The sequence below is a fragment of the Danio rerio genome, chromosome 23 (genome assembly GCF_049306965.1).
Source record: "Danio rerio strain Tuebingen ecotype United States chromosome 23, GRCz12tu, whole genome shotgun sequence".
Taxonomy (NCBI): Eukaryota; Metazoa; Chordata; class Actinopteri; order Cypriniformes; family Danionidae; genus Danio; species Danio rerio.
This window is the reverse complement of record NC_133198.1, coordinates 34,876,054-34,902,554: the sequence shown is the minus strand read 5'-3', so window position 1 is coordinate 34,902,554 and position 26,501 is coordinate 34,876,054. Positions and strand designations below refer to the sequence as shown.

The 26,501-nt window shown below is 34.3% G+C and overlaps 2 protein-coding genes across 3 annotated transcripts; both read right to left on the bottom strand.

Moving 5' to 3' along the window:
- Positions 1-5,883: 5,883 nt before the first annotated feature.
- Positions 5,884-17,739, bottom strand: nemp1 (nuclear envelope integral membrane protein 1). Its single transcript, NM_001316731.1, has 9 exons — positions 17,535-17,739; positions 16,990-17,111; positions 16,686-16,905; positions 14,163-14,235; positions 13,532-13,625; positions 13,318-13,432; positions 8,373-8,598; positions 8,120-8,287; positions 5,884-6,756 (listed from the first exon to the last, which is right to left on the bottom strand). Exons 1-9 carry the CDS (start codon positions 17,641-17,643, stop codon positions 6,543-6,545), a joined length of 1,341 nt encoding a protein of 446 aa, NP_001303660.1. The 5' UTR covers positions 17,644-17,739; the 3' UTR covers positions 5,884-6,542.
- Positions 17,740-18,853: 1,114 nt separating this feature from the next.
- si:dkey-126g1.9 lies at positions 18,854-26,134 on the bottom strand. Of its 2 annotated transcripts, none has more exons than XR_012398602.1 (2): positions 24,274-26,134; positions 18,854-19,744 (listed from the first exon to the last, which is right to left on the bottom strand). XR_012398602.1 is itself a non-coding variant. In XM_005162344.6 (2 exons), the coding sequence occupies exons 1-2, from the start codon at positions 26,090-26,092 to the stop codon at positions 19,459-19,461; spliced, it is 408 nt and encodes a 135-aa protein (XP_005162401.1). In that variant the 5' UTR covers positions 26,093-26,134; the 3' UTR covers positions 18,854-19,458. The 2 variants fall into 2 exon arrangements, 1 of the variants encoding a protein (XP_005162401.1); XM_005162344.6 differs by having other exon boundaries at positions 18,854-19,596; positions 25,823-26,134.
- Between the last annotated feature and the right edge of the window lie 367 nt (positions 26,135-26,501).

Below are 26,501 nucleotides of genomic sequence, written 5' to 3'. Positions count from 1 at the left end.
ATGAGATAGCTTTGGTAGCCTCTGTTTTCTGTTCTTATCTGATAGAAGTGCTAACTAAAATCCATACGCCGCCAGGTGTTAAAGACATGTCTTATAGTTGCTGTCAATGGTGTCGTGGAGAGTGCAGACACATGCACTTCGGTGTTAACGGCCATCCGAGTTCGATTCCCGCCTTGGGTCCTATGCCGATCCTTCCCCTCTCTCTGCTTCCCACACTTTCCTATAAATTCTCGACTGTCCTATCTAGTAAAGGTGAAAACCCTGAAAAACTTACTTGTTAAATTTTCAGTGAATTAAATTGATCTATTTATTTAAATGACATCAAATTTATTTAGACAACCTATTTAAGTTTTTAGTGTTTTGATGGATATTAAATGTATTCTGACATACAGTGACCTGATTATTTCAGATGTTGCTAGCTCAGACTATTTAAACTATGCATCCAATTTTACTTTACTTTTAGGCTATGTGAATATAAACACCTATTTTACATGAAAACTGTGTCGTGACCACTTACGATATCCATCGCTGCGCTAGATCTACAGGTTTACACTGTTGAATGATTCTTGCAAATACTGATTGGCACGATTTATGCATGAACCCCTATATAATGGTAAAACTACCAATAACTAAATGCACTACAGAATGTTACGTTTACACAAATAACATGTAAATGCATCAGCCTTTTACATGGCAATACTCACTACTCTTGAGTACTTTTGAAAGGTCTTTTTACTCAGAGTAATTTTTACAAGAGATACTTTTACTCTACTTGCACTACATTTTAAGGCAAGTAATGGTACTTTTACTTAAGTATGATTTTTTTAGTACTCTTTCCATCACTGTCTATTATTTTAATTATTATTATTTAGGATACAGATGCAAAACTATTTCTCACTATTAAAGGTCTGACTCCCGTACATCCTTCAGGGGGGGGATCAAGCATTAATTGGGGGGTCAATTCCCCCCAAATGTCCCTGTAATTCGCACCCTGCTAGGGACTAAAACATGCAGGACACAGACCCTCCATGACAGAGCTTGGGCACCCCTGCATATTGACCGTGCCTTCTGTGCTCAGAGGAACTCTATAAAAAACACTTTGTGTCTGTTAAAAGGTGCTTTATAACTACATTTAGTTAATTACTTATATGGTAAGTAACTAAGTAACACAACCAGGACAATATTAAAGGAATAATCCACCAAAAAATTCTGTCATAATTTAATCTCCCTTTGCTCGTTAAAAACTCACACCCGTAGCCAGAAAGGGTTGGGTTTTTTTCTGAAAAGGTGGACCTATTTGCAGTAATTCGCCCCATTTTCTATTCAATTATGAGGTTCAAATACTAAATTTTAGTGACATTTTAGGCACTAATCTTTTCTGGATTGGCTTGTCAGATGGTCATAACCAAACTTTTTGATGCTACAAAAATATTCTCTCTAATTTTGTACAAGCGCTTACCATACTATTTTACCATAAAGTGTACAAATGTGCATTTAAATTGTATGTAATTAATTTTATTAATAATGTTATGATTAGAATAAAAATATTAGTGAAATTAAAAAATATATATAAATTTTTAAAATACAAACTTATTATCATCCTTTATTTAACAACAAACAAGAAATATGTTGTTTTAAATGAAAAACAGTAGCCTATAGGCAAATAACAAATTGGCCAGCTCATTTCCTCAGTCAAAATTTGTCCATTTGAATATTTATAAATTTAATCTCTTAAAGCCTTCTTTGATCAGTTATTTTCACAATTTATATTGGCATACTGTAAAAAATAGGACAAATGAGCTCATATAGTGGCCAAATTCTACACTTTTTTAGTGAGGGGTAGGTCTTTCCACTTGAGAGTAACCAAAGTCCCTTTAAAAAAAAGTAACTCAAATATTAATACTTTTTTTTTTTTTTTTAAGTATGCGTTTCTTTACTCGTTACATGGATAAATGACAATGAGCGTAATTGATTCCTGAACGTCTCAAGTTCTTACTCTCTCTTTGTATTTTTTCTTCTGTTGACAATGTATGTATTCAGTCTTTGGAGTAATTAATAAATGTAAACATTTCTGTGTGAACTATCCCTTTAAACTCAGGGAGAACTGCGTAAAGTTGCATCACGTCGCATGTAAATCCTCCGAAGCGGTCATAATATTACAAAATCAATCCAACCGCATGCAGATGAAGGTGGGAATCCTCACTCCTGACCTCTCGGATGATAACAAACCGCACAGGTGAAAAGGAAAAAGGTGCGACACGAGGAAGCTCGGCCACACAGGGTCGTTCTGTCTCGGTCTGAGGAATATGAGCGCGCACATTTGGATAAGTTGTGAAGGAGTAGCGGGGGAAATTCGTCAGTTTTACATGTCACACGCCCACACCAGGACGGGGCAAGCCCAGCGCCTGCGATCGGATGATAGTCGGTCGGGAATTCCCACCTACAGGCTCAGGTGTCTCCCAAGCGCAAACTAACTGCATTTCAGGGAAGAGGTAGGAGGAGGGGAATAGCGTCCTCGGCCCACTTTCGCCACCTATTTGCCTAGCCTGAGTAACACGTTCTGTCTCTTTACCACGAAAGCGTATGCAAATAGTCGTATAGCTCGATGCTTTGGACTACTGAGGAATTATGAGAGATGCCCCGGGACCACCACCGGTGATGATGTCACCGCTGGAATGCAAACAGCATTTGCATGAGTTGCAGAGGAAGAACAACTAGGAAGGGTAAATGCCTTTTTTTCTAAGCCAGTGGGATACACAAGGCAGAATTCCTCAGACTGACACAGCAGACAATGCTTCGATTTTTTCCCTGCATTTCTGCTTTCTTCATGTTCTTTTTGCAAAGTCTGTAATGAGAAAAAGTCTGCACCGAGCGATGAAGGTCAACGAAACCACAGTATTTGTATAATGAGGGACTCCATCTTGCCATTCTGCTGCCTAATGTGGTCTGACCTTGTGTTGGTCACTGATGGGGACAGGAGAAGCAAGCAAGCTACGTTTGCGTTTTCTTGATCTGAGATCAAAATGTTAGAATTGGGGATGCAATGAATTTCCAGTCACACCAGATGCAAAAAGTGATGCGCTATGAAAGCCGTTCATTTCAAAGGCCTTTTTGTTGCTGCATTGAAAGTCAAAGTTCAAAATGGCTCAATTTTCCACTCACAGGGTTCCTGCAGGTTTCATAATGTTAAATTTAAGACTTTTAAAGACCATTATGAATTAAGTTTTAGACTCACCAAATGGCCCAGATGGTATAGAATTTTATTTGCTCTATGTAACGTTTTTTTATATATATAATTTAATGAATTTAATAACAATTTAATAATTAAAAACATATATTTTTGTAAATTCTGAGCAAAATGTTTAAAATAGCGTCAAAACAAGCAAGCTCTAGTTGTATACATATACTTACGTTCAACATAGCCTTTCTTGAAAAATGTTTTAGAGAATATAATAAACTAAATGTACTGTATCTACAACAGTCTGTCCAGGTCAGCGTCCTCAGGAGTAAATAAATGAGAACTTTTAAACAAACGTTATTGTATTGGTAAATAGAGTTAACATGGCATTCTTAAATAAAATTGTAAAGTTTTATTGAGATGAATTGTTGATGATTGAATGGGTGTTGGCCAGACTGGGTAGCTATACATGAACAAACAAAAATTAAGACCTAAAAAAGATTTAAGACCTACTACACAATATTTCAGTAAATTTAAGGCCTAAAATTTAGTTTTTGAGATTTAAGACTTTTTAAGACCCTTTTAAGGACACCCTGCACTTATCACCCGACAACAAATAGCAAATCACCATCCAATCCATTCCAATAACAGTCCATTTTAATGGATGTAAACAAAAACAATGGTGCCAAAGTGTTTCCTGTTTAAATTTTTCATTTCTATAGTTTAAGAGAATCTAAAAAAAAGCCAAATAATGATAACATTATGATAGCTGTTTTAACAAAGTTATGATTACATTGCCTCTTGTAACAGTCATGAAATAGTTTGAAAGGCAGGAAAATGTTTATGGGCTAATGACACCACATTAAAGTGGTTGATATGCACCAGACACTTTCTTGTCAATTTCATTACAATGATTCAATAATAATAATACTTTTAATAATAATGTTAAAACTGCTAAATGAACTTAAACTTGTCATGTCATGTCATTTTTTATACAAGTCTCTGAGTAGTTATTGTAAAAATATAACATTTAAATGCAATTAATTTCAGATATATTAAATCATGTTGAGCATCACTTTTTATATGTCACAAGTTGAGTTGAATTGAATTTAAAGAAGTTTATTAAAAAAAATATATATATACACATACATACAGTTGAAGTCAGAATTATCAGCCCCTCTTTATGTTTTTATTTTTTAAATATTTCCCAAATTAAAACAGAGCAGGGACACTTTCACAGTATGTCTAATAATATTTTTTCTTCTTATTTGTTTTATTTAGACTAGAATAAAAGCAGTTTTTAATTTTAGGGTCAGAATTATCAGCCCGTTTAATCTATATTTTTTCGATAGTCTACAGAACAAACCATCATTATACAATAACTTGCCTAATTACCCTAACCTGCCTAGTTAACCTAATTAACCTAGTTAAGCCTTTAAATGTCACTTTAAGCTGAATACTAACATCTTGAAAAATATCTAGTCAAATATTATTTACTGTCATCATGGCAAAGATAAAATAAATCAGTTATTGAAACGAGTTATTAAAACTATTATGTTTAGAAATGTGTTATAAAAAAAATTCTCTCCATTAAACAGAAATTGAGGAAAAAAATAAACGGCAGCTAATAATTCGGACATCAATTGCATATACATCATCTATAAAAAAAAAAAAAAAAAACACTGAACAAGCATCATTGTGGGAAGTAGAAAATTTCTGACTTCTGGTCTCCCTTTTCAACTCCTCCCTGACTACAGGTACTAATTCTTTCCAATTGGATACATCCAGCTAAAGTCAAACACACCTAATGTGGAAGTATAAAACACCACATGTCAGGGCAGCATCGCCATGTTTGTTTGAAATGCACTCTGCTACTGACCCTAAAATGAACCCCAAATCTCATTTATCTTTTGTTTTGCCTTTCAAATTAAATACGAAACATCTTCATTGTATCTTTGCAGGGAAGAAAAGCTATTTAATGCATGGTGATAATGCCACTGTTGCTGATTTCAGTTAACCAAATTACCGATAATGAAAAAAACTATTTGGGTGCTCAAAATGTCACTCAAAACGGTAAAGTCAAATACTAAACCAAACAAAATTCAAATCTTAAAAATAAAACTATTTGCAATGCAATTAACTAAGTGATGGGCAAAAAAAGGCAAAATAACATGCAGTTATTTCTCCAGATGATGCTGTAGCTGGATGTATTAGCAAGTTAGACTTAAAATAATACACACATTTTTTAACAATGTTTTAAAAATATCTTTACATTTTCCCAATCAGCATGTCCCTTTATGCTGACATTTAAGTGTCTAATTTAACAACAACAAAAAGCACCTATGATGATAGATAAATTTTCCAGACATTGCTAAGATTCTTCAGTTTGAAATATGAAATCATTTCAGGGTGCTGTTAAGGGGACTTCAAGCGCTGAAACTTTTTTTGAAATTCCAATATATACCCAAAATCAGGGGTCACCAACCCTGTTCCTGGAGAGTTACCTTCCTGCAAAATTCAGTCCCAACCCTGATCAAACACACCTGAACTAATTAATAGTACCTAAAGCAGCACTTGATAATTACAAACAGGTGTGTTTGGTCAGGGTTGCAACTGAAATGTGCAGGAAGGTAGCTCTCCAGGAACAGGGTTGGTGACCCCTGCCCAAAATCATATGGTATGTGTAGAAATTACATTTACAGCTGTTAAAAAACCTCATTTAATTACAGTGTGAATTTTAAATCTCTTAGAATGTTACATCTTCTTTTTCTAGAATTAAATCGAGATATCCAGTACCTGCAGCCCAACTATCTACTGTAGCTTGCTATATGAAGCCTCTTTTGGCTTGTGCTGCCACCAAGTGGTTGCAAGAAAAACACGTTTTACCATTTCTGTACTTGGTGAGAGATTTGACCACATTTTCTAGTTTGCCAAGTAAAAAGATATAGAGCGTAGGTAAATTTCCGCTTTTATTATTCATAAGAAAATAATCCTTTGACCAAACTTACGGCTCCAGTAAATAATCACAAACAGCTGTGTAACGTATGTGCCTCTTCTGTTCAACAGTTTTCTGTTCTTACTGGTAAACGTGTGCCTGGGCCTTAATACGAACATAAAAACAAAACATAACCTAAAATACAGTCCATGTAACGACGCAGCTTTCACAGTTCCCTCCACACACAGCAAGTCAAATAAAAAAACATTTAAGAGAAATAAAATAATAATAATAAATCATGAAAAACTAAACGTCCAGGGTATTTTCAATTTAAACCATCCATTGCAGATGGATCAATAAACAGTAAATGCTACGCTTGATCAGATCTCAGATCTGCTTAATTAAATATTTTCCAACACTGTTCTCCAGTTATTTCCCCCGTGTGTTGTTCATTCGTGGAGAGGTCACCTCTGGCTTGATATCATCTTCTGTTTCCCAGCCGTCCTCCTCCTCCTCCTTATCTTCCTCATCAGTGGAGAAGAGCTCGTCCTCAAAGAAGGATCCACCCAGTCCGTACTCCTGCATGTGAACTGACACTTCGTTGGACAGCAGATGTGGAGAGCCCTCGATGAAATCTGCAAACCTGTGTGCCAGTGCATTAAATCAAAATCCTTTATTTTTTACAAGTGTATTTGTTTTTTGCTCTCCTTAAGAATGATTCTTATGTTAAAGCCATGAATCGTTAGTTTTCCAAACCTTAAAATCCCCTAATGGGACATGGTAATGTAAAAAAAAGAAAAAGAAGAAGACATAAAACTTTCAATTCTTCAGCATTTTCACATATTGTTTTGCCCACCAACATTTCTTTTTTGTCTTTTGCCCTAACATACCTAAGTTATATTTAAAGCTACTGTACTTCATTAACTGAGGGTTTTATTGTTTCAAGATAAACTACCGAGTTCTCAATTATGTAGTATTCGGATGCAGAAGAGCTTATTATTATTACCTCAATATTTCCATCACAGAAGTTTTGTAAGTGAACACAATGCTTCTCTGGAGAATGCAAAAGTCAAAAGCACTTAAACATACAATTCTTCCTCCAATTTAATGTCTTTCTTTTCTTTTTTGACCATTCCTGTACCTTTAGGGCAGGGGTGCCCAAACTTTTTATTATGAAGGGCCAAAAATCAAACTTGATTAAGGAGGATGGGCTGAAGGTAAATATACACATCTATTACATTAAAGCTGCAATGGAAATGTCCTAATTTATTAATATTTAAGAATAGAAAAAAAATTCTTCAATCATATTAATAGATATGTTTTTTGTTTTACATTTTATAATGAACTCTTCCAATAAAAACAAACACATTTATAACACAATGGTGTTCAAGTCAAGCTGAACCTGCCTTTGACTTGATTTGTTTGCTGTCTTGTGTGCTGTTCTCTATCTTTAAGTGACAGGATTTACATTAAAAAAGATCTGATTTATGCACAACATTTAATTGAAACATATTATTTCAGTTGGCCTTTTTGTAGCTCAACAATTAAACAAACAAACAAACGGTTTCATTAAATTAGAAATGATGATCTCTGTTCAAGGCATTTGCCGCAACCTTCATTCTATTACTTCTTAGATGAGATGGCGGGCCAAATAAAAGGTTACCATGGGCCAACTTTGGCCTGAGGGCCCTATTTTGGGGATCTCTGCTTTAGGGGCTCTGCTTATACAATATTGAAGTTTCTCTAAATAGATTCTCTATAAACACTGAGAAAAGTATTAGCTTATAGGCAGATTATAGCTATAAGTTTGTTACAACAGCTGAAAAATACCCATGGATCAGAATGCCTGGTAATAAGAACAATTTGTCAATCATCTGCTCTGATTCAATTTCCTTGTGCACATTGTTGCCTCGAACCATATTCATTAATGCAAAAGAACAAAGCTGAAGGATGCAAAACAATGATTTTACACAAGATGCAAACGATTCTAAAATACTCTGTCATACCTCTTAGGAGACTGGAGCCTTGAGACTGTCTTCCAGGTGTTGAAATCAGGACTGCCACAGTATTTTCTAAGTTCCTCCAGAGCTTTCTGCGTCTCCACCTCTGACTGTCTCTGAAACTCTTCTTCTGTCAGCAGACGCCGTGGCTCCAGTTTCTTTGGCTTCAACTTGCTTTAGAGCATTCATTTAGCAAAAACACAGTGACTAAACTTCTCAACATGCATTCAAACACCATGTATCCTAGTGAAATACTCACTGATAAAGCATGAATGCTGTGTTAAAAGGGTACTCCAGGTTTTTAGAGCAGAAAGCAGCTATCATGATGGCAAAAGCCACTTGTTGGACCTGAATTCCAGCATAGACTAGCAGAAGGCCGAAAATCTGCAGCGCCCAGGACAAAATGTTGATACTTCGTTCCTCCACCAGAGGGCCATATCGATAACACACTGCAAAACTGATGAACCCGACCACAAAGACATAACCTAAATGTATGACATAATAAACAATAAGCTGTTTATGTGTTTCAGAAGCTAGTATAAACATAAATCAAGTCTTAACCAAATCTTTGAAGAGAGAACATATATCAAACTACTCAAAATCATTCAATAAACTCTAGAAAATATATATTTGACATTAAAATAATGTCAAAACAAAGAATGAAAATTTGAACTTTGGTTTTAATTACTTGCCCTCAATTTTGTTCCATTCCTTTGACACCTTTGTTTGTTTACAAAATAAAAACTGTAGTATTTTAAACTAAATATGAGAGCTCCCTCATCTTCCATAGACAGCAACGGTCCTGAGAAACTGAAACCGCTGTAAAATCATTCCATGCGACTTCTTTGGTTCAAATGTAATCATATGAACCTCTAAGAATACCTTTATGCACAAAATGACATTGTTTGCCAGTGCTTTTCATATTAGATAAGTCATATTAGATTAGATAAGTCGAAGTTTATTGTCATTCTTCTACATGTGTGGACATACAGAGTAATGAAATGTCGTATCTCGCAGGACAACAGTGCTACATAAATTACTCATAAATACAAACACAACACTTGACATAAGAGCCCTTTTAAAAACCTAGCTAACATATACTATAAGTGTTTTAGATTAGGGTGCACATTTACTACACATTTATTTTAGATTATGGTGCACATTTACAACAGGCAATACAACACTCACCTGCTGACTCTAATGGCTATGTCAAACTGCCTGTATTATAACCTGATTTTATTTTATTTATTTGTTAGTTTATTTAACAGGGACAATACATTGACATTGTTATAAAAAAAAAAAAACAACCGACGCAGTGTACATAGGGCATATTGCATGAAGCTTTTTTGCAGCCATAGTGGCTGATTAGGCTTTACATAATAATGATAATAATTATAATAAATTATAATTTAACAGATTGAATAATAAATGTAAAGTCTTGTATTGTAAGTGATAACCTGACAAGGAAAAGAAGACACTGCTGAACAAAGTAGTTTTTACAGCTTTTTTTGGTGCACAAAAGCGTTTGTGGAGCTTCATATTAGGGCTGCTTGATTATGGGAAAAATCATTATCACGATTATTTTGGTTATAATTGTAATCACGATTGTTCAAAATGATTATCCGTTGCAGTCAAAATTATTCGCCCTCCAGGGAATTGTTTTCATATATATAAATTATATATAAATATTTCCCAAATGATTTTAACAGAGGAATAATTCACAGTATTTCCTATATTTTTTCTTCTGGAGAAAAGGTTAATTGTTTATTTCGGCTAGAATAAAAGCAGGTTTAAATATTTTGAAACCTATTTTAATAGCTTAATATTATTAGCCCCCTTAAGCAATATATATATATATATATATATATATATATATATATATATATATATATATATATATATGTGTGTGTGTGTGTGTGTGTGTGTGTGTGTGTTTGAGTGTCTGCAGAAGAAACTACTGTTATAAAATGACTTGCCTAATTGCACTAATTAAGCCTTTAAATGTCACTTTAAGCTAAATACTAGTATCTTTCAAAATATCTAGTAAAATATAGTGTACTGTCATCATAGCAAAGATAAAAGAAATCAGTTATTAGAAATGAGTTATTAAATCTGTTTTTTTTTAAAATGGGTTTAAAATAAATCTTTCCATTAAACAGAAATTGGGGGGAAAGGGTCGATAATAATTCAGTGGGGCTAATAATTCTGACTTTAACTGTATATATGCAGTTATTTTCCTCAATAGAATAAAAATATGAAACAAACTGTGGTTTAAGCATCTTCACAGTAAGAAAAAAATCAGCTAAAAAAGTCCTTCAGTCAAGAACAGTGAGTGATTTTCTCCTTTTGTTGTTTGATTAATGATAAAAAAACAGGCGGCAGCAGGAATATTGCGCACTGTCACTTTAAGAATAGTGTGGCTCTAATATGGTTTCTCTTTCACAAGTCTTTTGATAATCAACTTGTTTGTTTATTACAGAAATGAGAGTTAATATGTGAATATACACTAAACACAGCGCTCTGACACAAATGTGCATGTATTTGACCATTAAAGCGCTCACATTAAGATGGTGTTAGATGTGTGTGCTCTGCTCGTCTCCGAGGCTAAGCGCGCACACAGCAACAGTATGTACTAGGGATGTAACGGTATCAGAATTTCACGGTTCGGTAATACCTCGGTATGAATGTCACGGTACGGTATTTATTGAATCATTTACAGGAAAAAAAAAACTTTTGAAAATACTCCAAAAAAGTGCCAAAAGTGTCAATGACATACAAATTAGCCATCTATCTGTAAGGTTTGAAACACTAACTTCAATTTTAATAACAAAAAATTATTAAACCATGTAAAAAAATAAAGTTTCAATTTAGTATTGTTGAAAACTCACCACATTCAACATTTAATCACTCACTCACTTAGATAGAGATGGGTTTAAAGGAAAATTATCATATAATTATAATCTGGTAAAAGCTGGTATCTCTGGGTATTTACAATGTCCCCTGCAACAGAAAAAACCCTCTCATTTGGGACTGAGGTTTCTGGGACAAGAGAGATATGACTTGGCCCAGGTTGACAGCAGTGGGGTAACGTTGTGCATTGTCTTTCCCCCACTTGAGAAGACAAACCATGAGTGAGGTAGAGATCTCTTTGCGGTACAAGTCAAGGTTCGATCATTTCCATCTTTTTTTCATCTCCGCTACTAGCAGCACACTCCATTTCCGCATTACTGGATCTGTAGCGACAACAGACCGCAAAGGATTATGGCCACGCCTGGGCTGATGGGAAATGTAGTTTCAGCTACGTCCCGTTCGCTTCATTCGCCTGAGCAAATTTTCTCAGAAGACCTATAGTTTTACCGAGTCATGCGACTTCGGTAATATCAAAAAAATTCATATTGCGGTATGACGGTATTTACAATACCGTTACATCCCTAGTATGTACTCTTTTGCGCTTTTAATGATTCGAACGTACATCAATGAATGATGCGCATCCCGTGCTGCAAATGGTAAATTACAGTACATGCTTTTAGTCATTTTCATGTGGAGCTGAGCTTTGCAGAGCAACAAATGTGTACAAGTGGAAAGAGGTCGGTATATGATGCAATAATGTTTTATCTCGATTAATGTTTTTTTTTTTTATATAATCATTAAAAGCCAAAATCGAAATCGGATTTTCGATTAACTGCACAGCCCTACTTTATATGAATACAGTTGAACCACTAAAGACTCATGGAATGTTTTGACAATGCTTTCTGGATTTTGGAAATTTATCCAGACCATTGCCATCAATGGAGGATGAGAGAGCTCTCGGATTTCATCTAAAATATCTTAATTGTTGTTTTAAAGGTTATCGAATCTCATTATCAAAAATAATTCCAAGCCCAGGAAGGTTCATTTCTTAAAAGATTTAAAGGGCACCTATGATGAAAATCATCTTTTGTAAGCAGTTTGGACAGAACTGTGTGTATGTGTAGTGTGTCCACTGTCATATTGGAGTGATTTAAACCGCACAAGTCTTTTTTTTTTTAATTTCCTGACATCAAAATAGGAACCAAATCACTGTGATTTTGAGGCCCACTGCAATGTGACGCAAGAGTGTGGTTTTCCCTGCCCACCGAATTGATTGACAGGTGCCATGTCTCCATTATAACATGTCTCCACATGTCCACAGAATATTTTTTGCAACGAAACTGGGATTAAAACACATTACAACTCTCTGTGATCAGCTGCACCTCAATAATTAATATTATAGTTGAAAACGTTTTTAGGACAGTGCATGTTTGTAATAGAGACAGTAAAATTGCTACGAAATAATCGCTATAACCATCACGGCCACATGGTGTCAGTAAATGTGCATATTTGTGTGTGTGTGTGTGTGTGTGAACTGGTGACTCATCGTTTCATAAAGGCTTGAATAAACTCCACCACAAATACATTAAAAAAACTTAGTTGGTATTTTTGACTAGTGACCTTATTTCAGCTTCATCCATGTCTGTCTCTATCACTGACTGCTGTTTATCTGATGTAACGCATGAAAAGCAGTCATGCACTTTGAATCGGTGGGCGGGGAGAAGCAGCTCAGACACTACAATGGACAGATTCTGGAGGTTAAAACAAATAATTTGATGGGTATTGTACGCTGAAACTTTACAGACGCATTACATTTCGTAAAAGCTGTAAAATAGGTGGCCTTTAATGTTCTTGTTGCAAGAGAACAATTCATAAGAAACACAAAAGGTTACATTCTGTTTGCCAATTTTTTATACAGGCATACAAACCGATGATGAAGCATCGTCTTTAATCATTGGTCTAAACAGTTTGTTTGGTAGAACCCTATTGATCACATACTCAACTCTTTGTCAACACTATATTCCTGCAAACGGCACATTCCAACCATTTAACTGATTAAAAACTGCAGTTGCGCATGTGATTGTATTAAGAAGCACATACATTTATAACATTAATTTTGGGTTTCTTTGAAAATATACATATATAAGAAGAATATAAATACAATATATAGAAATTGATCAAATTAATTTATCTAACAGCGAACTTTCAGGGGATTGGAATGACATGAGGGTGAGTAACTATATAATAACTAACCCTTTAATTCTATCGTTTTATCTTAATCAACAAATCTTTCTATCAATTTGCCCAAGATTTAATTTTACAAAACACAGCCTAATGTTTTGTTGTTCTCTTACCGATAGCCAGATGCCAGTGATCTGTAAGTATCACTTGAAGATTCCTAAACACCAGCTGGATGATGTAGAGCGAAAACGACCAGCCGCCCACCACCAGCATATAGAATGGGCTTTTCTACAGGCCAAGAAAGGAGGGATGTTGACAGGTAAGGAGATTATTAATAATATGATAACGATAAGGATGTTTGGTACACAGTGCAGAACTTTCTCCTACCTTGGGTAAAAATCTGTAAACGATAAAGATGAGGATGAGGAGGGAGGCAATCATACCAGTGCTCATGCCAGCGGAGTAGTGGAACACTTGACTTCTACATGACCAGTTGAAAGAGGTTAGCACAGAGAGTTATACAATTAATGTGTCATATTTATTCATGTTTTAATGCCATATCAGCAGCATTGGCTATATTCATGGCAAAGCCTATACTAAACAAACAATGTATAACATATAATCATATCAATTTCTTAATTAACATTCTTTGAACAAAAAACAAACAAACATCCAAATAGCAGCAACACTGAAAAGAGTCATTTACAATCTTTTAGTTTGATTAAAGATAAATATTCAAATATTCATCCAGAATACACCTTTTCAAACATTTCCCTTAACACATTCCCTAATAGAAATGTTCTTTAATATAATTTAAAAACACACTTTTAATTCTATTCAAATGTTTTATCAGCCAAATATTCTTACACAAGTTACAAATAGGTTTTTCTTTTTTCTTTTGTTAATGTGTTATATAACCTAAATTGTACATAGTCAAGTGTAAAACTCAGTGAAAAGAAGAGCACAATCTGCCAAAAAGAGCACTAATTTTGATTCCTGATCAAGTATTATAGATTACCTGCTTAGAACATCTGCATAAAAGAACAGCAACACTCCAGCCAGAAAAACCAAAAACAGGTAGATGTCAAAATCTACAGCAGGAAAAAAAAAAATCTATGTCAGTCTCCAAAACAATAACATTTCCCACAACATATCAAGAGCATGAAAAAACTATTCAAAAAAATGTTCACACAAAAATGAAAATTTCACTTTAAAAAAAACCATGACTTTACAAACCTTTCAGCCGACATTTCAGTAGTTACATTGTGTACAAAGACTGATGAAACTAATATATACTATACACTCATTTTGGTGCAATAATCAAGGAACTTTGCTGACATACCATTGCTAGGTAACTAGGCGCTTGTGTCTGCAATCTTGACAAATCGCATGTTTAAATTGGTTTTAACATCTCTTGTATCTTTTACAAAATGCTGGTAAATGTACACGGTCCCAAATAAATCATTAAACAAAATAAATAGCGCAACAACGTTATAAGTATGGGCCGGTAAAAGTTTCTGACGCTGTTATAACCTTGGATAAAAATATTCAGTTTCACAGTATTGTTTACTGCTGTAAAATTATTTATTTTTAAATGTCTTACTAAAAACCACAACTTTTTTCCCCCATTTGACACAATATATTACATTTTAGGAAACAATTTTAATATTTTGGAGCAGTAAGCATATCAGGCTACAGAATTAAAATAAACCATTGACTCCTACTATCTTTATTAGCTTCAAAAACACAGATTTCCTTACAACACATTAAAAAACTTACATATAACTTAGAAATCATATAACAAAACATTTTTGTGGTTTTAATAGCTTGACTTTTCTAAACTGCAGTAAACCTTGAAGTTGGTTATTCTCCCATGCCCACTACATAATATCATCACACCTGCTGCAGCCATGGTAGAGCAACAAAGTTGCTTGAATATAATGCCAGAATTAGTTTAGTATAGTATAGTTTCTAACCATTTCAACATAGAAAATAACAAGATTTGTAGCTAAAATTGTGGTCATAGATGATTGATAAAATGAAAGTCAACAACTTCTAGCACTTTGATTTAAAAACAAAAAGATAATAAAAAATAAAATAATACTATTATTGGGGATAATAATTTGATGTTTTCTGAAGTAAAATAATCGATCAAACATTATTTACAATATGATCAACTGCATTCTAGTCTTCATGGACTGTACGAGGCAAAATTGTATTATTATTTTACATTTTGTATAGAATAAAAATTTTTAAACATTGACAGAGACATATTTGGGTATTTCTAAAGAACTGTAAAATACTTGCTTACACAATTTTTTTTAACCTTCTTTTCTAACATTCTCTGCAAGGTTGACATTTGCATGGAATTGCTCCGTTATTATCGTTAACTCAGTTCATCTCATTCACAGCGGTAATTTTTTTTTCAATTCCCATTTTTATTTAAGGAAAATTCACGCTAAATAAAAAGTGTTTGATAAAGTTATGTTTGGCTTTCGACACATTATTTAAAATATGTGGTTAAGAAATAGCTATTAATTTTTTTTGTCTTTTTGGTGGGGCCAGTGAAAATTTTGGCAGGGCAAATAAAAATCTGAACCACTGGCCTGGTAGAAGAAATCCTTAGTGTTGAACCTTGTAATAGTAATAAAACAGCTATTCATTTTCTTTAGCCTGTATGTTGTTTATTTTTTGTTGTTTAAAGTATGGGTAGCTAGTGACTTTCATTTTATGAAGACCATGATTGCAACTTAAAGTCTGCTTCATCTTGGATGATCCGAGGGTGAGTAAATTAAGAGCAAATGTTCATTTTTGAGTAAATTCTCCCTTATATACAGAGCTCAGCATAATTGAGTACACCACAATTTAAAAAAATTACATTTTTATCAATTTCTCAGTGAATAAGGGCAATATGTTTTAGTTCATTTAAACAAAGCAGATTCATTAAACAGATATATTTATTAAAATAATATTTTAGTCACCAAACATATTTAGAAACTAAAAGATAATCCAATTAAATAAAAAAAAATATTGCAAAAAAGAAAAGGTAAAATAAAAAATGAACAATTTTTTTTTTTTTGCTTTTCTTGATTCTTCCTCTTTCCCGGCTTGAAGGACATCCGCAGCGTAAAAATGTGCTGGATAAGTTGGCCGTTCATTCCGCTGTGCCGACCCCGGATTAATAAAGGGACGAAGACAGAAGGAAATGAATAAATGAATAATTTTTTCCTCTTTGTTCAATGTGTATTTAATATTTTTCTATAACATATACATTTAGGTGTACTAGTTTTTGGACAGTTATTGTAAGTTATTTTGTTAAATTAGCTCCAGATTTGGCTTCAGTACTGGCTAATCTAATGTATAGTATGCACAAATGTAATATTGTATAGTTGCCTATTAAAAATATGAATTCAGATAGATTTGTGAGGGATGAACTTGTTTATGCTGAGCACAGTATATATAACCTGACATGTAATCGAAATGACCAACACAATCGAGCTTGTCCATTTGTTTGGATTTTTTGCCATTCTTTTCAACTCACGTCGGCTGGGTTGTACCGTATAGAGAGTACGGCTTTCTGAAGGGTCCACTCTGAAGCAGGTCTTGTTGTTAAACAGACTGACACTTATGGTGGTCTCATTGGTCTGTTCGCGAACAAAATACTGCACGAGTTTCCAGATGCTGAAGTGCTCGAGCTCCTTTAGGTCTTGCTCATCATTGACCACCGTCACTTTCAGCTTTGTAGTGCTCCACACTCTCACCTGCCAATCAAATAGGAGGGAGGGGCTCAGTTTTGAAATAAAGATTGATAATCACGTGGAGTTACAATAGTTTGAGTGTTTTACCTGTATTCTAGTCCATGTTTCCCTCCATCCGGGTATGATGGTGTTGTTGTAGCAGAAATGTTGCGCAGCTTGTACTTTGATTTCTTGTCCATCTTTAATTTCAATGATGGGACGGCTGGCACCTGCACAAAGATGAAAATGAAAGTGAATATACATGTACGTATATATACACATATTTATTTCTATATATGCATATTTTCATATTAAAGATTAATAACGACATAAGCAATGAGTTAAGAAATAACGTTGTATTCGGAAGTTTAAACACATTGAAGTTTTCCAGAATGAGTTACTGTGTTAAGAAAATATTGTATTAAAATACCAAATAAAGACCTAAACCATACACGTTGACAAAGAAATAATAAAAAAACGGCACTTTTTAAAATAACTTTACTGTTAAGATAAGTTTGATTTACTTAACGTTAACTTACATATACTACTATCTTCAGTAAGCTAACAACATTTAGCTTATTAAAGTCCTTAATAATTTCAAAACCGTAAATACTACAATAGTATACAGTATAGCATATCTAACTACTGCTTACCTGACGTTTGAGAAAAAGGAAATAAAAACAACACAGCAGTTAAGATAAGTTTCAATCTGACAGTTTCGATTGTTGTTGAGACACTTTTGTATTTCATGAATCCCGCCATGATGTCTTCTCGCGTTTCTTCGACGGTCGAGTAACGTGTTACCGACGAGACTTGCGTGTGGAACAGTGTCGCCTGCAGTACAGGAGGAACCGCCGCGTCTTATTTTTACCTCGTCCTCTTGTTTTGCAGACTAATAACAAGTGCATTATTTATTTTTTCTTTGCGAAAAATTTCTTTAAAAAGTGATTATGTACTTAATGCTTGTTAAATAATGGTCTCTAATTAAATTTGTTCTGAAAGTGTTTGATAAATCTGGACACTGCAACCTGCCAGTGTGTTTTGATGGGCTGTTTGACCATGGACCTGAATGCCAGTTGTAAGTGTAAAATATGTGGAAATTTATATCTATTTGTATTTTATATTATGTATAAGCTTTCAATTTCTATTTTTAATTTATTTATTTATTTATTTATTTATTTTTTGTTAGGATAGGACAAAAAAGGCATATGTTTCACGCATGCAACCCATCACTGGAAAACACCCATTTACTTCTGCATCCACCTATAGTGTACGTCTTTGGACTGTGGGGGAAACCCACACGAACACAGGGAGTACATGCAAACTCCAAACAGAAATGCCAACTGACCCAGCCGGGGCTCGAACCGAGCCAATTACTAAATTGCTACTTTACTAAATGTCTTCATCAAGCTTTACTCTATAGTCTAATGATTTTTGCCATAAAATACAAATCCTTTTGACTCATGATTCATTTTGGACTATTCTTACAAATACTTAGCCTTAGCTGGGTCAAATGGCGTTTCAGTGTGGAGTTTGCATGTTTTCCCTGTGTTAGCAGATTCAAAGACATGCGGTACAGGTAAATTAGGTAGGCTAAATTGTCTGTAGTGTATGTGTGTGAATGAGTGTGTATAGATGTTTCCCAGTGATGGATTGCAGCTGGAAAGGTATCTGCTGCGTAAAAACATGTGGGTAAGTTGGCGGTTCATCGCAGTTGGATTCATCTGTTTCGATCCCAAATTAATAAAGGGACTTAGCCGAAAAGAAAATGAATGAAATTGTCTGTGTGTGAAAAAGAGTGTATGGGCGTTTCCCAGTGATGGGTTGCAGCAGGAAGGGCATTCACTGTGTAAAACATATGCTGGATAAGTTGGCGGTTCATTCCGCAGATTAATAAAGGGACTAAAAGAACATGAATGCACGAATTAATATATATTTGAACTAACAGTTACGAAATAAACAGGCAATACAGCACCACTGAGGTTTCATTTATTCATTTTAATCACATTTCTTGTCTTGGAACTAACTTTAAGCAGGTGTATTAAGCAAGTTACTCAGCTTCACTGACTCCCTCAAATAAGTCGCCGTCGTTTCTCTGATCATCTTTTCCTGTTATCGTTCTCATTAATACATCCGAAGTATCCCATAATTACATTTTTAAAAAACAAACTAATACTTTCCTCTCTAAAAACATTCAAAGTCATCTCTTAATCAAGCAAAGCCTCTCTTTTAACGTGAATCAATCACAACCTTCAGCCTATGCATAAAATAATTGCAGAATCAATTAAAGGGACAGTTGCATATTAGTTCAGTATACAAGAATGATTCATTATCGATACAGAAATTCATATAAATTCTGAGCAAATATACACAGATAGAACTGGGTATAAAAAGACATACATCTTCCTTATAGCTGTAGATTTTCAGTTGCGGATATTTACAACAGTTTACAGCACGAGAGCTGGAGTTGCTCAGGCAGACGTTTGGTCCGTTTGTAAAGCAGCATCTGTATGTGTAGCATCGACTGGTCCAAATATGAAGGTTTTGGATGATTTTAAGGAGGATCAAATGCTGGCCTCAACCCCAGGCTCCTCCAGGGTGGAAATCTGGAATGATGGAGGAAGCGGTGGAGAAAGGGGTGGAATATCCAACGGTGAAGTTCTGCAGACCCAACATCAGACATTTCCAACTGTAGCGAAGAGCCTTTCCAACGTTCTGGAAGACAGATTGTTGAATGTTTACGTTGTACATTATTATTTATAAGAAATGGTTTATTCACATGACTAAGAATTACTGCATTACAAAATAGTTTGACTTAGAAAGATTCAGTAACACCTTAGAGTAGTGTTTCTCAACCACGTTCCTGGAGGACCACCAACAAAGCATTTTTTGGATGTCACCTTTGTCTGCCAGATCCATTACAGGTCTTTCAGTCTCTGCTAATGAGCTGATCATCTGAATCAGGTGTGTTTGGTTAAAGGGACATGGAAAATGTGCAGACCTGGTGGTCCTCCAGGAACGTGGTTGAGAAACACTGCCTTAGAGAACAAACTTTTGTCCAAATTAATTTAGTATTTTGTAAGGATCATTAGGGTGTCCTTATTTGTGACCTTAGACGATAATACCTTATGTTGCATATGTTGCACATTTCTGGCAATGGCTACAAAGTTGGGTCACAATGATCTATTTTCTTTCAAGATCATGCTCCATCAAGATATTTTCTAAATTTCTTACTCCAAATACATCACAACTCAGTTTCTGATTAGTAATGTGCATCGCTAAATGCTAAATTTGGACAACTTTAAATAGGGGCTCCACGGTGGCCTCAGCAAGAAGGTCGCTGGTTCGAGTCCCGATTGGGTCAGTTGGCATTTCTGTGTGGAGTTTGCATGTACTCCCCGTGTTCGCGAGGGTTTCCTCCAGGTGCTCTGATTTCTCCCTACAGTCCAAAAACATGCAGTAGATAAGATTTTACTTTGTTGTTTTTAAAGCACTGAATGGGCAATCACCTTCTTATATTTCAGAACTTATTAACCTACAGTCAACTCCTCAGTCTCTTAGGTTGTCAAATAAAATTTTGCTGCAAATTCAAATTCAAGACTGAAGACACATTTTTATTAAATTGCTTTCCCAGGTTTTTAATCCTTACTGTGCATTGTTGCTGTAATACTATTATTCTATTATTACTTTTATTGTTGTTTTACTGTTTTAGAATGTGTGATATGGTTTTGTTCAGCACTTTGGTCAGTGCCACGCTGAAGTTAAATGTGCTTTATAAATAAACTTTACTTTTACTTTTTTTTTTTTACTTTTAGTATAGGGGTGACCAACCCTGTTCCTGGAGATCTACCTTCCTGCAGATTTCAGTTGCAACCCATATCAAACACACCTGCCTTTAATTATCACGTGCTGTTCAGGTCCAAATTAATTGGCTCAGATGTGTTTGATCAGGGTTGGAGCTGAAATCTGCAGGAAGGTAGATCTCCAGGAACAGAGTTGAGCATCCCTGCAGTATTCTGTAAGTGAATTAAATAAATTAGTAGTGTATGAGTGTGAATAAGACAGTATGGGTGTTTCTCAGTACTGCGTTACGGCTGAAAAAATATGCTGGAATAGTTGGCAGTTCATTATGCTGTGGCAGCCTCTGAAATAAAGACTAAGTCGAAGGAAAATGAATGAACTTTAAATCGGATTTTTCTCAGTATTTAGATTGTTTGGAACCCTCAGATTCCAGTTTTTTTTTTAAAGTTGTATCTTGGCCAAACATTGTCCTGTAATTAATATTTAATTAGACTTTCATGTGATGTCAAAATGTAACATTTTTAAAATTGACACTGGTTTTGACATATTCAAATACCTAAAAATGGCTGCATCAGAAAGTAGTTTGACTAAGACAAATTCATTTATACCTTAGAGAACAAACCTTTGTTATATTAATAAGTCTGGTGGTATAATTTAATTCATTATAATCATTAATATGTACTTTATTGATTTAGTTCTATAGTTTCCATTTTTAATTTCTCCACAAAATCATTTTATGAAAAGTAAATAAATTTAATAAATAATTACAAATAAACTACAAGGAACACACTGAGATAAACACAACATTTTTACAGTGTTTTAATACTTATTTTCTTTTTGGATGTATTGTTTTTTAATACACGGAATTAATGTAATTATCATTTTATTCTGGAAAAAATCCAAATACAAAATTCTGAGCAACAATAAATATTTAAACAGCTAGACTGAAATGTCATTTCCCCAAACTATTTTGGGCGAATCAGCAAGGCTTCATTCACAGATTCAGGAGGTTTAGCTTGTGCTCGTAGCAAAAATAAAGTATTAAGGCTCGGACGGCTCGGAGTGGGATGGAATTCCAAGGAGACATTCAAGAGGGATTAAACCAATTTAGCTGGATTTATCACTTTATACTGGCAGCAGCGTGTAGTTTATAGGCTTTACATTAGTGGCTGCCTCTGTGTTGGACAACAGGCCAGAAACAGGATGTACTGCTTTATCCTGAGAGAGGAAATTTCTCCTGCATGACAATGGATCACTGCATTTGATCTGAATGACCCGTTCCTCCCAAAATAACACAAATGAACGTCGGACTGTTATTGTGTTCAAGATTAACTAGAACAGCTTTTCGCTGAATTCAGTGTAATGTAATGTTGTTAAAATTAGGGCTGAACAACATGTTATTTAAGCATTGATATCGCAATAAATGTATGTGTAATAATCACATTGCATGATGAGATTATTTATTCAAAATTAAAGGATAAAGATATTATTAAATATATTTTTATTTTATATCAAATTATTAAGACAATGATGACTATAATATTTTTACGCTTGTTCAATTTCTATATTTGTATACTGTTAGACTTCCTAGAAAACCATTAAGCACTGTTTATTTATCATTTTTTGTGCTCTGTCATATTTGAGGACGCTTTTAATTTATTATAGTTTATGCAGATGCACTGTATAGAAAAATACCTGGTCACCCCAGTTGATCTAAATTAATGAAATCTTCCCAAATAGAGCTATTCAATTTATCTGATGAAATTATATTCATATCGCAATATATTCATACATTTTCTTTTCTTACCCAATTCACCCACAGTATAGCGCATGCCTTTTAACTTGTGGGGGAAACTGGAGCACCCGGAGGAAACCCATGCTAACGCAGGAAAAACATGCAAACTCCACACAGAAATGCCAACTTACCCAGCCGAGTTTCGAACCAGTGACCTTCTTGCTGTGAGGTGACAGCCCTACCAACTGTGCCACCGTGTCACCCTATCACAATATACTTTGCAGCAAAACAAAATATTGCAATTTCGGATTTTACTGTGTTCCAATGCATAAAACAAGTAAAATGTCTCTTTTGGGGTCACTTTTTAGTTACATAAATCCACCATACTTGTGTTTATTTAATGCAAATCTAAACATTTTTGTTATGTTTTGAGTCTTGTTCTGTAGCCGTCCACAATTATACATTATTAATAAAAGTTTAATGTATTCTGTTTTGTGGTTGTGGGAAGGATGAGTTTCAAACCAATGTACTATGGGTCAACAACACAGCAATTTACCACAACTTCCTCTTTATACAGTAACTTACCTGTAAATATGTTTTACAGTAGAAGGGCCCTACCACAATTTCACAGTAAAATAGCCTTATGGCAACTTCTTTTTATAGTAAAATGCCCTTTACCACATAATTTAACAGAATGTCAATTTTTACAGTACTTTTACCGTCCTGTAATTTATTTACATTTTACACTGGCAGTACAAAACTATTAGTTTTAGTATTTACTATTACTAAAATTTTATTAATTTTAATAAATTCCAAACTATATATAATAATATAATTTAATATAATAAATTCTGAGATCATGTACTGCAGTATTTTTATTATTCATTGTTATTAAATCCATTTGAAATGGTTTACAAAAGAAATTTTTATTTATCAATCTATTATCTAAATGCATTTTGTGACACAAGATGTAAACTAATATTTTTTTTATTAACTGTCTCAATTTTGTCTTCAACTACAGAAGCAGAACTTGATTACTTTGATTACAGTGGAATATCTCACATTTCTAATATGCAGTAAATTACAGTAAAAGTAATAATCAACAATGCAGTGCAAAAATAATCAACAATAATCAACAATGCAGTGCATATTACAGTAGTGAACTGTAAAGAATGTGTGTGGTATTTTTACTTGGACATTTTTATACATTTCACTATATTTCACTTTATATTATTTATAAAGCTCACGCTTAGCAATTAGCTGCTTCTAAATGCTTTGGGGGGAAAAAGATTTTAAGTGGATTACAGAGGGACGGTGTTTACTAAAGATGCTCTATTTACACTCAGTCTCGTCAGTTTTAATTGGCTGAATCTGATAAGGAAACTGTCTAAGACTCCAGACAGGTCACCCATTGATCTCTGACCTATTATCTAACACAGGGTCAGCATATTCACTAGATAAAATTACCCCCTTGAAAAAATGTACATGATTACTCAAAGCATCAGATAAAAAGGGATTTTTCACTGTGCATAATTGTATTATCAATACCCCCTTTATAGCAAGGAACATTCTGTTTTTGAATGCATGATTTCATTACTTAATAGTCAGATGTGAATGGGGAAATTTAATTGACCAGAAATATTAAACTTGTTTTACAGGTATATTGTAAAGAAAAAGAATAGAAAATTGCCTGTATGCTGTAATAATGACAATAATGTATAAATAATGAAAATACATAATGTTAAAAAAAACATTAGCCATTGCTGGAGTACATTGATTTAGTAGCAATAACACAATATAGTGTTATGGAATATTTTAAATTTAAGTTGTGTCTCTAAACTTTTGTTTTTCAATACTTTACTTTCAGGCTTCACAAATTAATATTGTAGTTTTAAAGATCAAATAACAGCTATTCATTTAATTATCAAAGAGTACTGAAACCATGTCTCACAGAGGCAGCACATTTGCTGCTGCGTTGATAATTTGCACACCAAATCAGCGAATTGATTTCTCAAAGATCATGGGACTCTGAAGTCTGTAACAATTACCATTGGCCATCAGATGAAACCCAGTTGTTATTACATTTTTTAACAGTGTAGTAATATTTCAGAATATCACTATTTTTGTTGTCTTTGATCAAATAAATGACCCCTCTGTAGGATTTTATTTAAAATAGACTCAGAACTTAGTCACATTTTACTAAAAGGTTTCATTAGTACTACTCATTACTAACATGAACTAATAATAAACAATACTCAAACAGCATTTAATAATCATAGTTCAGCCTTATTAAAATCTAAATTCATGCTTATTAACATTTACTGACTGTGAGTTAACATGAACTAACCATGGACAACTTTATTTCTATTAACTAATATTAACAAACATGAATAAATACTGCAATAAATGTGTTGATCATTGTGTGTTCATGTTAGTGAATAAACTGACCTAAAGGAACAGTTCATCACAAATTTGCTCTATTTACTCACTTTTACGTTTGAAACCTTTATGAGTATCTTTCTTATGTTGAACACACAAAACCTTATATTTGATTAAAGCTGAAAAAGTGTAACCATTGACTACCATAGTAGCAAAAACAAATAGCCTGGAAGTCATTTCCAGCTTCCTTTTGTGTTCAACAGAAGAAAGAAACTATAAAACAGATTTGGAACAAATAAGGACAGCGTAAATAATGGCAGAATTTACATTTTTGGGTGAACTATCCCTTTACAGCCTTATTGTAAAGTGGTACCGAACTTTTGATGTTTGCATCCCAGCCCCCCAAACCCCCCCCCCCCCCCCCCATTTTCAGGTGAACTATCCCTTTAAATAGCATTTTGTGTGCATCATACAAAATAATATTTAAATTATGTTGATGTCAGAATTTAATTCATTGAAGTGTTTACAGTGTATTCGACTTATTATAAAAATATGGATTCATTACTGTCCATAAAATCAACAAAGGCATAACTAAAAAACAAAGCTTGTGCATCATAGAAAATAATATTTAGACACATTTAGAGTTGATTTTGAATATTTGATCTCAAATGGTCTCAGAGTTTATTGACTTCTACAATTTTTACTATAAAAAGTTATTATTGTAAAATAAAATAATTACTGAAATAAATAAAGTGCTAATCTAAAAAACAGAGTCTTGTGAACAATTTGGTCCTGGTTTTATTGTATAATTTCATATGGTTGAATTGTTTAATTCAATTGTATGGTTATTTTTTTTTTTTAATTGAGAAATTATGCCTTGTACAAAGGGCGCATATTTATGTCTATCTGACATATATTTTTGGCTCAAACGTCAAACTAACTCTAGTGTTACCGAACTTTAATTGGTATGTTTGCAGAAAATAATCAGCTCAGGAAAACAAAACAGCAGTTTTAAAAAGTGTATACCTTTTTGTATTTCTTGTACTTTTCCTTCTTCTTCACTTTCTTGTCCTCCTTCAGTGTGTGCTGGCTGTCGTCCTCCAGCAAGAGCTCGTAAGGTGATCTCTCGGTCAGGGCTGTAAACTGCGGCTCTCTGGGACTCTTCTTCTTCTTTTTCTTCTTCTTCTCCGCCGGCTGATCGACACTCTGCTCCGGCGCGGCTGCATCGACCTGCCGCCGGTATCTGCACTCCTCAAACAGGCCAAACCGCGGGACGCAGAGAGACTTGGGCTTCATGGTCTCCTTCAGGAGTGTGCTTTACTTTGCTTTGCTCTGACTGATGTTCTGGGGCTCAGGACTTCATACGCACATCCTCCTGTTTGTGTCTGGCTGAAGTCCAGCTCTGATTGAGTCCAACATCATCAAGCTCACACCGGGAGGCAGACTGAGAGAGAGAGAGAGAGAGAGAGAGAGAGAGAGAGAGAGAGAGAGAGAGAGAGAGAGAGAGAGACTGTCTGTACTAGAACAAACTCTAGTTGACACCGTCCAGGCAGGGTTACTGAAGTATAGCTTAATCAAATTAATTTCTATTCACATACAGACGGGGCAGATATAACGTGAACTTTAATGGTGTGGAATGCAAATCCCTTTATTATTTGATTGATTTGGAATATTATGACACTTTATTTTACAAAAAAGTAGGCTA